This window comes from Panulirus ornatus, chromosome 30 (genome assembly GCF_036320965.1).
Source record: "Panulirus ornatus isolate Po-2019 chromosome 30, ASM3632096v1, whole genome shotgun sequence".
NCBI classification, from domain to species: Eukaryota; Metazoa; Arthropoda; class Malacostraca; order Decapoda; family Palinuridae; genus Panulirus; species Panulirus ornatus.
The window spans coordinates 1806201-1819352 of NC_092253.1; the positions used below are offsets into that span (position 1 = coordinate 1806201).

Consider the following 13152-nt stretch of genomic DNA (forward strand, 5'->3'; position numbering starts at 1 on the left):
GGGTAATATTACTATGGGAACACATTAACTACAACTACTAGAAAGTGAGTCACAGGGTGGGGGAGGGGGCGAAGGTTCTGGGAGCATTGAAGAATGTGTGGAAGGCGAGAACGTTATCTCAGAAAGCAAAAATGGGTATGTTTGAAGGAATAGTGGTTCCAACAATGTTATATGGTTGCAAGGCATGGGCTATGGATAGGGTTGTGCGGAGAAGGGTGGATGTGTTGGAAATGAAATGTTTGAGGACAATATGGGGTGTGAGGTGGTTTGATCGAGTAAGTAATGAAAGGGTAAGAGAGATGTATGGTAATAAAGAGTGTGGTTGAGAGAGCAGAAGAGGATCTCTTGAAATGGTTTGGACACATGGAGAGAAAGAGTGAGGAAAGATTGACAAAGAGGATATATGTGTCAGAGGTGGAGGGTACAAGGAGAAGCAGGAGCCCAAATTGGAGGTGGAAGGATGGAGTGAAAAAGGTTGTGAGCAATCGGAGCCTAAACATGCAGGAGGGTGAAAGGTGTGCAAGGAATAGGGTGAATTGGAACAATGTGGTATACCAGGATTGAACCAAGGCATGTGAAGTGTCTGGGGTAAAACATGGAAAGGTCTGAGGGGCCTGGATGTGAAAAGGGAGCTGCGGTTTTGGGGCATTACACAAGACAGCTAGAGACTGAGTGTGAACATATGTGGCCTTTTTGTTTTTTCCTGGCGTTACCTCGCTGGAGGGGGGGATGCTATTTCATGTGTGGCAGGGTGGCGACGGGAATGGATGAAGGCAGCAAGTCTGTGTAGGTATATGTATGTGTATGTTGAATTGTATATGTATGTATATATGAGTATGTGGGCATTTATGTATATACATGTGTATGTGGGTGGGTTGGGCCATTCCTCGTCTGTTTCCTTGCGCTACCTCACTAACACGAGAGATGGTGATTACGTATAATAAGTAAATGAATAAATATAACTGATAATATACAAAAGACTTTTGTATGTACATATACTGAGAGGGGCACCTCATGTGGAGGCAAGATTAAGATCTGTAAAGGTTTTAGGAATGGGTAAAGATTTGTAGAGGTTATAGGAAAAGAGAAAACACTATTGATGAGAAAAGAGTGGTGAAAGCAAGTGAGCATGGAAAAGAGACTTTTCAAAGATAGACTGAGAGTAGAATGGCAAAAGGTACGAGTAAATTAAGCAAGGAGAGTGGGTAAGGAATAGGAAGCATTCAGGCAAGCAGTGATGGCATGCGAAAGGTGGGCAGATTAGGAAGGGTAGTGAGTGGTGGTATGAAGAATTAAAGTTGCTAGTAAAAGGGAAAAGAGAGGCATTTGGACAGTACTTACAGGGAAGGAGTGCAAATGATTGGGGGATTTATAAGAAAAAGCTGCAAGACATCAAGAGGAAGATGCAGGGGCTTTTGAAAAAAAGGACAAATGAAAGTTAGGGTGAGCAGTATCAAATAAAATTCATGGTGAATAAGATGTTTCGGAAAGAGGTCAGTAATGTGTAAAAACTAGAACAAATAGGAATAACAGTGAAGGGGGTAAAATGGGAAGTGGTGACAGGTAGTGATGAAGTGAGTATTTCAAAGGACTGCTGAATGTGTTTCATGATAGGGTGGCATGTGTAGCTTGTTTGGATCAGGGTGATATGCAAAGTGAGAACCATGGAAAGTGATATGGTAAGGAGAGAAGAGATGGTGAAAGCCTAACACAGAATGAAATGTGGCACGGCAGCTTGTTTGGATTGGATGTACTGCTGCTAAATGTATTGGTAACTGTGTTGTTGATGGGTCAGTCAGGATTTCAACAGTATGTACGGATCATGATAAGGTGCCAGAGGATTGGCAAAATGCATGTATAGTGCCACTGTATGAAGAGAGGAAGATGAAAGTAATTGTTCAAACTATAGAGGTAAAGTTTGTATAGTGTATCAGGTAAGCTATATGGATGGGTAGTGATTGAAAGAATGAAGGCATATACAGAGCATCAGAATCAGGAGGAACAGTGTGGTTTCAGAAGTGGTAGAGGGTGTGTGAATAAGGTGTTTGCTTTGAAGAGATATACCAGAGAAACAGATGGATTTGTATGTGGCATTTATGGATACGGAAACTTGTGGAAGGTCTTAAGAATACAAGATGAGGGGGAATGCTGCTAAAAGCAGAGATGTTTTAATCATGGCTGTAAGGCATCTGTAAGAATAGGAAGTGAGGAGAGTTAATGCTTCCAAGTGAAGGTTGGTCTGCAGCAGGGGTGTGTGATGTCACCATGGTTGCTTAATTTGTTTATGGATGGGGTGGTGAGGCAAGTAAATACGACAGTCTTGAAAAGAGGGGCAAATAAGCAGTCTGTAGGGGATGAGAGGGCCTGTGAAGTCAGTCAGTTATTGTTTGCTAATAACTGGATGTAGATTTGAGTGTGAAACTGCAGAAGTTGGTAAATGAGTTTGGAAGGGGTTATGAAGGGATAAATTTGAGAGTAAATATGAATAAAAGCAAGGTAAACTGGCTTAGGATATTTGAGGGACAGGTTAGTTTGGGTGTGAGTCTGAGAGGAGAAAAATTGCAGGAAAAGAAGAGCTTTAGATACCTGGGAGTGGATATGGCAAGAAATGGAACCATGGAAGCAGAAGTAAGTCATAGGGTAGGTGAGGGGGGTGTCTAGGAGTAACAGGAGTTGGTGAGAGAACATGAGCTAAGGAAGAAATAGCACTAATCCTGAAGCAGAAGTTCTGGGAGTGTGTGATAGTATAAAGAAATAAATTCAAGAATGATGAGGGTAAAACTGAGAGTGAATGGCTAGTGATGGGCGATTATTAACGCTTATGCAACTGGTCACGATATTATATAGAGATGAGACATGGGCTATAGATAGCTGTGCAGAGGGTGACGGTTGTGTTGAAAGTGAAATGTATGAGGAAATATTTGGTGTGAGAAGGTTTGATCAAGTAAGTAATGAAAGGGTAAGCGAGAGGTGTGATAAAAAAAAAAGTGTGGATCAGAGCTGAAGAGGGTGTGCTGAAATTATTTGGGCATTTAGAGAGAACGAGAGAAAAGGTTGTTAAAAAGGATAAACATGTTACTGGACTCTAACTTTCCGAGGTTACACCATAAGTGTAACCAATGGGAGTACAGTCTTGTCAAAGAACTTGACACTCCAAACAAGATTACATTTTCTGCTACTGGAAACAGAGTAACCTTGGGCTAGCCTTTACAAAGGTCCTGGGTAACACTAGGACTCTTTCATAGATATTGTTCCCAGAGTAACCATAAATAAATGCATATATAATATAATAATAATAATAATAATAATAATAATAATAATAATAATAATAATATTAATAATAATAATAATCCCTGGGGAATGGGTTACAAAAAATACTGCCCATGCATCTCCTGCATGTCACTGAAGGCTACTATGAGGGGAGGGGTGAGATGGGGGACTGGAAATCCTCCCCTCCTGTATTACTTTCCAAAAGAAGGAACTGAGGAAAAAGCAAAATGGCCAAATGTGTACCTATATATATCACACACATGTCTTTCCATAGTTCACTGTCATAAAGAGAAAGAAAACTTACCAACTTGATAACCATCATCCATCATGGATCGCCAGATCGACTGTATGTTGTAATCCCAATTCAAAACAGATTTCAGGAAAACTTTTGGGTCAAAGCTCAAGTAAATCTCACCACCACCTGTAAAATTTGATATCAAATAAAATCTTTCATTAAATCTATACAAACCTAAAAGTCATAATTAAGCTTTACATAATTCCTCTCTGAAAATAATGCCCACAAACTAACTTTAGAAACTCACCAATCCATGCATTCACAGATGCATGTCACTGTCTCCACTGAATCTAACTGGTTCCCCTTCACTTTTCATAGAACTGATTTTTTTTGTTTTTGTTTTATCGATTCCCTAAAACAGAATCATCATCTTTTCACCCTACTCTATTTAAAGGGGATGCTATATTGAATATAAGACTGTATCTTCTGGGAAAATGAGGTCCCCCCAACCCTGCCAGCTGGCAATAGGGAAAAGATACCCAGTATCCTCAAGAAATCTTGCTTCCCTGCTACCCTTCACTAAAAATCTAATACACGGGCATTCAATAAAACTATAGCAATGTTAAAAGTTTTTCATATCAACTAAGTCATGAAATTTAGCCAAATCTGCAAATAAAAAGGAAAACTTAATATAGAATATATCATAAAAAGTACCTTGCCAGGGATCCAAATAAAAAGCAAAACTTCATATAGAATATATCATAAAAAGTACCTTGCCAGGGATCCAAGTTCAAGACAAGTAAAATGAAGAAGGAAAGAGTATTTTGAACAACTGATAAATGAGGCAACAGGTGTTACATGTATGGGTATAGAGGATGGAATGAAGAGGATACAAGTGTAAGGGCCTAAAGCAAGAAGGGAGGTAAAAAGGGCAATAACGAGGCTGAGGGTAGGAAAAGCACCTGGAGCGGGTGGGATTTTGACTGAAATGCTGAAGTATGGAGGATAGTGCAATCAACTGCATGCATTTGATATGTAATTTATCATAATAACCAGTGTCCCAACCTGCTGCTTTTTTTTTTTTTTTTTTTTTTTTTTGTTACTCGGTTGAACCTTTCCTGTTTGTTTTGCCTGCTTTAGGGTGAGGCCAGCATGGAAGAGTGGACAGCAATATTCCAAGATGGGTCTGATGTAAGTTATGTAAGCTTTAATCAATTGTTGTGGTTGAGCATTAAATTTTGGGGGGATAGTATCAGAGGTTGTAAAGAAGCATGACTGCCCTTGAAGTGATACTGTTGACGTGATTTTGCCAAAAGTCACTGGAGATCGTGACACCCAGTAGTTTACAAAAGGTCAGCACCAGGAAGCTGATATCTCCAATAGTCAGATCTGGAAACACTAGAGGATGTGTGGATCAGATTCTTGTGTAGGAAAATATTTATCATTACCCTCAAGAACTTTAGTTAGGGGCCAAACCAATTTACTAATGAACCAGCAGTAATGAATAAACATGACTGACTGGACCACACACTTAACAAATACTGTTACGACACGTATATAATTATGTGTGTATACTCAGCCTAACATTTCATCTGTTAATCACAATTTAAAAATCACATCCAAAACAGATATATAATGTGCATTCAGAAATCTAACTAGGCATTTAAGGTACAAAACAGGAATGAGGAACCATATTTGCATACAGCGTCACCACAAGTGATCCATGAATCAACGCACATAATCATTTTTCTGTCCCCTTACACATACCTCTACATTCAAATCCAGTGAAGTCACAACCGGCTACAAGTTCCACAAATATCCAAGTCTTCGGTTCATGCTCCAAACGTACCACCAGTTCAAAGTTTCTCTGCTCCAATTCATCATCTTCAAATTTTATATGATACAGACGATCGACTTTTTCTAGATCCACCTTAAAGTTCTGCAGATCACCCTGTGAGAATATATAACAGACTCAGTGTAAGTGAGATGCACTAGAAATGAGGTACTGCAACCACAGCACACGCTGGGTATAATTCTCACTGCCGATGTGGTGTCACTTTAATACCAATTATATCAGTAATGAAGATGGGACACAGTGAAAGAGAACCTTCATACAAATGTCAAGAAAAAAAGAAACAAGCATCAGGAATGTGTGTTTATCACAGCCTCACCTTGGTAGAATTGCAGTTGGTCTTGTATTCAACACAAAAAGGATGCATGTCAGAGGAACCCTCTCAAAATGGGTTGGGGATATCACCAGTGGTGTGCCAATTGGTTCATTCCTAGGACTAATGCTTTCCTTTGATCTATATAACTTGCCAGGAGGGCCTCATACCTGAATATGTTCCAGATGATGCCAAGATTAAGAGCAAAATAAAGTTATAAGGACTGCATCAACTTAAAAGTGGACCTATGCAAACAAGACAAACTCTAAAATTGGTTTGATTTATGGCTGACAAAATTCAACCCAAGTAAGTAAAAAGTAATGATGATGGGACACAGTGAAAGACAGCCTTAATATAAATGTTATGAAGGAAGGAAACAAGCAGCAGGAATGCGAGTTTGAGAGAGATTTGGGGATCATTTGTGCTCCTAACCTGTTGCTGCTGCTCCAGCTTGGAAGAACTGTAAAGCATGCAAACTAGTCCACTGGCAAACATTAGAAGTGAACTCAAAGTATATGGGTAAAAAAAAAGTCAGCAAAATATTTACATTATACATGAGGACAAAACTAGAATATACTTCTCAAGTTTAGTCACAACACCTAAAGCACAAAGAACAAACAGGGAAGGTCCAGAAGGCAAAAAAGATGGTAACAAAATCAAGAGAGCTGAGATACAATTGGAAGTTTTAGGCAAGAAAAAACAAGAGTAAGGGGTGACTTCAGATTTTCAACTAGTTTGATGTCAAAAATGGTGTGGTGAAAAGTTTTTTGAAATAAAAATACAGAGAACATAAGATGAAATTAAGGAAAAACCTGTTTAAAAACCTGTAAAGAAGCACTTTTACAGTATTAGAGTAGTAGAAGAATGGAATGAAATACGTGTTGAAATTGTGAATGCTCGCTGGAGAAATCTACAAAGTTGCATGACTGTACAGAAAGTTCAAAAGATGTGGCCCTACAAGTGTAAAACTCCTTTCCCATAATATACTAATAGATAATATCTCACACACACATACACAAAATTTGTTTACCCTCTTTAACCAACACCGATAGCTCACATGGCAGTTTGGCAATAAGCTGCTTCACACCCATCACCGAGACCTCATTCCTGACATCCCACCCCTATGGACTGCTGTCCATCACCACAATCAATTTGTTACTAATCAGAGCTTGTACAGACAAATTTTTTCATGACCTAACTGATGATGTAAACAGTGGACAGTTCTTTATAAGATGCTACAATAGAACGACCACAGTACATAACATAAAATCAAGCAAAAAAAAAAAAAAAGTAAACAAGCACTTTCATAGCATAAAGTGGTGGATGAACAGAATAAACCAAGAGCATATGAAACAGTGGTAGGTAGTAGTTAGTAAGCAGCCAACAACCAGGTATGAGATATATTACCCAGTACTACCCACCTGAGTATCAGGAGGGTTGATGATGGTTACATAGTGAGCTAGCATTTCAGTGGATGTCAAGTTGCACTCCTCTGACCAAGGTAGCTGTCTTTTCCTTCTACCTCATCCACACATGGACTACTGGCATTCTGTCCATAAACAAGCAATATCTCCATCATACATAACACTCGACGACACTTAACTTGCATAGCTCTTTCTTTGCAAAACTAGATTTTCCTGAGGAGAGCACTATGTGCTAGCCCTGCCCTTTAGCAAAATGACAGAAGCAATAGATTGTAAGAGTAGGTAGGAATATTTATGCTTGACCACTAGGTAGAAACACGAGGAAGGAGCATTAGGTAGAAGTAGTCAGAAGGCATAATAGGTGGGAGCATGTACAAATACTGCACAAGATTGCCCTCTGCCTGTGGCCTGTTAAGGATGAGGCACTAAAGGATAAGAAGCAGCACTGAAATCACTTGTTAAGGAGACTATTCCATAGCTAAACCCTTGAGGGAGTTCCAGTTGGGAACAGGCATCAGAGATACTGATAGATGGATAGACATGTAAAACAATCAAGGTAAACCTTGGAGCACCAGTAACCTGTAGAGCTTGGTTGTGGATGGTAGTCTCTAGTTTTAGTACAGTGTATTAAAGAGCTAAAGATTAAATGTGTGCAAATGAAGCCATTGTTCATCTACTTCAAATGTCATCCCAAGTTACTTACTGATGTCACCTCTCTAAAACAGGAAATGCAATTAAGTATAAAAAATTAGATGGATATTCCAATATATTGTGAAGTGTGTGGTTGGGTGAGATAGGGAAGTTCCTTGGTGGATTTTGCCCAAAAGATCTGTAGCTATAACATTCCAAACTCCAACAGAAAAATTATTTCTCCTTTAAGACTAACGTTTTCCAATGAGCTATAGTTTGCCTAACATTTAACAATGAGCTATAGTTTATACATCTGATCCTCCGAAAGGAATTAAAAAATGATGAACCATACCTGATCCCACATGTGCATTTCCCATGGTGATGTTCTCCGATCAAACATTTCTTGGTAGCTCAGTGCAGGGCCAATCATAATGTCCATTTCATCAGCTGTCTGCACATCCCTCACCAAACTTTGGAACTTTGGGTGAGTCTTCATCTCTTATTCTACCTGTACATGTAAGCATAATCACCAAAACGTTTTATATAATAATTTAGGTGTATTGTCCTGTTAATAATTTAGGTGTAGTGTCCTGTTAAACTTTTTAAAAGGTATGTTAAATAAATATTACTACCTCAAAAGTAAAATCTTCTATTCTGACTTTGCTTGGGTAAATTACTGTCTCTTCACACATGGTGATCAAGAAAGTCCACTTTATGCGCTACACACAATTTCCTTGCCCTATTTAGAATAGCATCTCTCACATCACTAACTTTATGCTTAGAAGCCATTCTGAACTGTTTCAAGGGCAAAAGACAAAAAAATATTAAAAATATTGTTTATATCAAGATTACTTACAGAGTTTCCCACATCAAGAGAATCGCATCAAAAAAGGGGAAGCAGGCAGAGCATGGGCAACAAGGTCAGGGTGACCTTTTTAACAGTATGTAATTAGATTTATGGAATAAAAATAAGTAATATCGAGCACAGTGTTTGGACTATCTTTATTTCTTCTTGGCATTTGATTTAAAAAATAATCTAAGGAAAAAGGTTATAAAGTAGAATAACATGGTGTTAAATAATACTAAGAAATCCAGGAACCATCAAATACAAGAAAAAGATAACTTGTGTGTCTGAATGCTACAAAAAAATGTGAAGTCTACAAATGCCTGACTTGCGTTGTTATTATGGTGACCATTTCCAATGGATGGCATCCAGCATCACAATGTATAATATGAGAGATAAACATTAGATGCATATTGTTTTACATTCAACTGCATCCAACATTACTCTCATACTCTTTAACTTCCTTCATAACCCTCCTCACTATCACGCTATTTCTTACTATATAATAAAATATACTGATGGTAGCCCATACACCACACTCTTGCATACGAGACTAATTCCTTAAGTAAAACTTAAGATCCCAAACCTATCACACACGCTCCCTCTTTCCATAACAATTCGATCACTGATGCAAGCAATCTGAATTTATCAGCTCAGTGACCAATAGCTGGCTACATAATTTCTATAAAAACTACATAACTAGAATATACATTATCCGTTTTCAGTGTGTCTGCATAGCTTCATAACATATAACAGCTTCATAACATATAACACAGTGAATCTCGCGAAGGAAAGAGCTAGCATGGATGGATAATTAACACCATAAATAACTCCCTTACATAAATTAAAGATTCTAGTAAACTTCAACTCATTACAAATCACTACAACCAACATCATCATAATCATCCATGAAAATGGTGTCCGTTTCTTGACAATTACCGTAGTCTGTCGCCGTGAGAGCCCCTATAAAAGTTTATGGTAATATTACTAAGTAATCATTACTGCAGCTTTCATAACTAAGTAATCATTACTGCAGCTTTCATGCAAGGCTATTTGTTGATCAACAAATACAAACTGAGCAACATGTGTCAGAGCATGGTTCCTGAGGTAGTAACCGTAGTCTTCAATTATTACTGCCCTACCCTCGAGATAACACTTACTTCTTCACTAAACATCGAATGGCGTCACCATCTAGTGTTTAATTCATCGACGTCGACGAAATGAATGATGTTCCATTGGAAAATCTGGTTATATTTTCATACGATTGGCTCTCGTAAACTTTTCCTCGGTCTGAACTGATGTAAACAACGAAATATTTAACGGAGGACAGACTTGAATGTTGTGTAGTAAACCACCATGACGCCTTAGTTCATAATCACGACAACAGATGACAGCACCATCGTGATGTTACGTCTGTAGATTTTACTCCATATAAGTGAAATGTATTAATACACCAAGATTTTAATAAAAGTAAAGCCCTATTTATGATCAATATATATATATATATATATATATATATATATATATATATATATATATATATATATATATACCACTAGAGGTGAACAAAAATAATAGTATTACAGGCAGGGCATAATATGGTCAGTTCTGATGCTATCCTCTGATATAGAACGACGGTGGTCGGTAACTGTTCCAATAATGTTATATGAATTCCATGGACGAGAAATGTTGGAATTCTGGAGAGTAATTAACACAGATGGCTGACGTATTACTTAAAATAGACATGATAGAAATGAAGAAAACTCTGAAGTATAAAAAAAAATGCTAGATATCTAAAAGCCAACATAAAAGTGCATATTACTTAACGAAAAATAATGAGAAAATATGACTACATTAGTCTTACCTAAAAGTAGCGACGTCAGAAATAACCGTGAGAGGAAATCTTGTTGACGGGGTACTATACAGAAGCCAGCTGCATGCGCGAATGGGAGAAGCTGGCTTCTCTCTTGTTCTTCATCTACTCTTCATCACTCAGCAATGAATAACATATAGAGTTTCACTATACTGGTTCAATACACACATATTTGAGTTTTGCCTATCCTTGGATCTTGAGTATCCTGATATTCTAAACACACACACACACACACACACACACACACACACACACACACACACACACACAAATCCTAAATTCATTTCTTCACTTTTCCCTCGACAAGCTGAGCGGATCCAGTTCTGGACACGATGTCTACGAAATAAGCGTAACCTAACGAGGCCCACTAAAATTCATGAAATATGTCTACACCAGTGTTGTGTGCCACCATTTGTACACAACAGCCTCATCTACTGATCTCTACGGTTTTTTATTACGTAATAGCAAAATTTTGGATAATACTGTATCATATTTGTTCGCAGTATAAGGTTTAACCCCGTTATGTTCTTAAACATGCAGCAAACGAGGCGAATATATGTAAAAGCTAAGGAGTGCAATAACGTAAATATAAATAGATAAATATGAAAAAGATAAGTAAAACATGTCTAATTCAAACACTAACCGGATCTTTTATATCTCTACTTTTACATATAGCAAATGTTAAACTGAAAATGTTTTTTTATTAAGGACAAAGTGAAACTGTCTTCATGGAATAAGCTAAATTAGGTTCCAATGATCTTTTAATGTAACTAATTTTTCATTCTGCGTTAATGGAACTAACTGTGTTCATTCCTTAACACCAACTTTCAGTAGTTAAAAATCATTGTATTTTGTCATTAGTTGAACTGTATAAAATTTTGTAAAGCCTCGTCTTGTTATTCTTTATTTTGATCCATCAGTCATTTTTAAAGCACTGTTAGGATCACGTTGGAAATAAATGCTTGTGAATACTTTATGTGCTATCTTCGGTGAAGTATTATTACAATGTGTACGCAGTGTCCAAATTTACTTGTACATACTTGCCAATAAAATTCTTTCCTTTTGGAGAATGGAAACTAATCAAAACGAAATACCAAGACATCCTTCCTCAGCTTTGTACACATAACATACAAACGACGCAAAGCTAGATTTGGTCCTGAATATTATGTTGGTCTTTACTTCCTGAGTCTGCAGGCTGGCAGGAGCATACAAGCGGTCGATAAGAGCTAATGTCGACACAAGAACATTTGTGCTTCAAGGTTACAATGGAACCTGATATCCACCTTTCTCCTGCCTCGTAAACAACCATCTACACTGCAAGCAAAACAAGTGACTAGCTCATCGCTCATCATCACAGTAAGAGAGAGAAATTCAGTGACAGTTATTTTCTTTACATCTAGCACTTAATAATACAGAAATATAATGCAATACCGTCTGTCTGACTCATATGTTTCAGAAAAAAAAAAAGTTTCAAGAAAATCTAGTTGCTTTACCAAGACTGCCGGGTAAATACAAAGATCTGCCACCGATAATAATGCAATACCTCAATAGGTGGCAGGACACACAAACAAACCAAAGCATTACATGGGCAACAGGTAATCATCGTGCCAAAGCAGACCTCAGCCATCATGATGAATAATATAGATAAGCCAGTGAGCTGGCTGGTGACTCCTGCTGCGGTCGCTGGGCCGCAAGTGGCCTGCAGACTTGCATAAAAACCTACTGGTTAGCATAGTACTCGTGAGTAACCTGCAGCTTCTGTTGTGGCTCTCGTGCACCATTTTAAAAGTAATCACCGTCTTCTGTGGACGTGTGGCTGCTACTGACGATTCCTGCTTGTACCCCGGCTATCATTATCCCATAAATATTAAAGATGTCATGTGATGGGTTGCACTATCACAGAAAACTTAATCATTTCGGACAGATTTGGGCATGACAGTTTCCTTTGATATCCTCCACTACCCAGCGCTCAAATCTAAATCACCATTTTGGAAGTTAAGTTATCTCTATATCTATGAAACTCAAAGATGGCATCACCATGGATGTAGAAATGCTCTGGTCATTCTCTGCATTCAACGATATGAACCTGACTTGCAATCATCACCCTTCCAGTTTCAAAACTACGATGCAGTGACGTGAAACATAAATCTTTATCATTATAAAACACACTGAAGGAGAGACAAAACACAACAGTCGAAATATTAGCATATCAAAAAGAAAAGTAACAGAGGTTATTGATAACAGATAGATAGATAGGTTGGTAACTATTAACAGATAGATGGGTTAGTTATTCAAGATTTTACTTCGACCATCTGCAGGGAATCATGAGCCTAATGTAAGGGTGTTCGAACTATGTCCTCCCTTGTGTTTGGTGCGGTATGCATACTGTAGGAGACGCTTTTATAGTTGGAGAGCCGGACAGTATCAGAGGACGGAAAAGGGAAAGGGGGAAGGATGATGGAAGTGAAGAAGAAAGGTATTTAGAGCGAAGGAGGAAGGGCCAGGGAGGGAGTGAGGGAGGGTCAAAGCCATATGATAGTATGTCATCTTGAGTTTATTGACCTTAGCTTTCCCTTACGCGTTCCTCCCTCCCCTCCACTACTCCCAACAACACCCCTTCCTATCTTCATCCCCCTCCACGGCACACCCTCCAACATATACCCCCCTCCCCCACTCCCTACCCTCTGGGGACGCCCGGGCTGACGTCTCTG

The 13152-nt window shown here is 38.4% G+C and overlaps 2 protein-coding genes across 8 annotated transcripts in view; one reads left to right on the forward strand and one right to left on the reverse strand.

Annotated features, from left to right (window-relative positions):
- The window catches only part of LOC139758298 (superoxide dismutase [Mn], mitochondrial), a 220641-nt gene that overhangs the window by 38053 nt on the left and 169436 nt on the right, over positions 1–13152 (forward strand). The window lies entirely within an intron of this gene.
- The window catches only part of LOC139758292 (uncharacterized), a 74759-nt gene that overhangs the window by 3666 nt on the left and 57941 nt on the right, over positions 1–13152 (reverse strand). For 2 of the 7 annotated variants that reach the window (XM_071679507.1, XM_071679510.1), the window contains 3 exons: positions 8077–8232; positions 5273–5456; positions 3575–3691 (listed from right to left, as the gene is read on the reverse strand). In XM_071679507.1, coding sequence (XP_071535608.1) covers positions 3575–3691; positions 5273–5456; positions 8077–8220 — 445 coding nt within the window. In that variant the 5' untranslated portion in view covers positions 8221–8232. Of the gene's footprint in view, positions 1–3574; positions 3692–5272; positions 5457–5676; positions 5841–7091; positions 7220–8076; positions 8233–9728; positions 9884–13152 lie in introns of those variants that run through there. The other 5 variants (XM_071679512.1, XM_071679506.1, XM_071679508.1 and 2 more) reach the window with 5 other exon arrangements.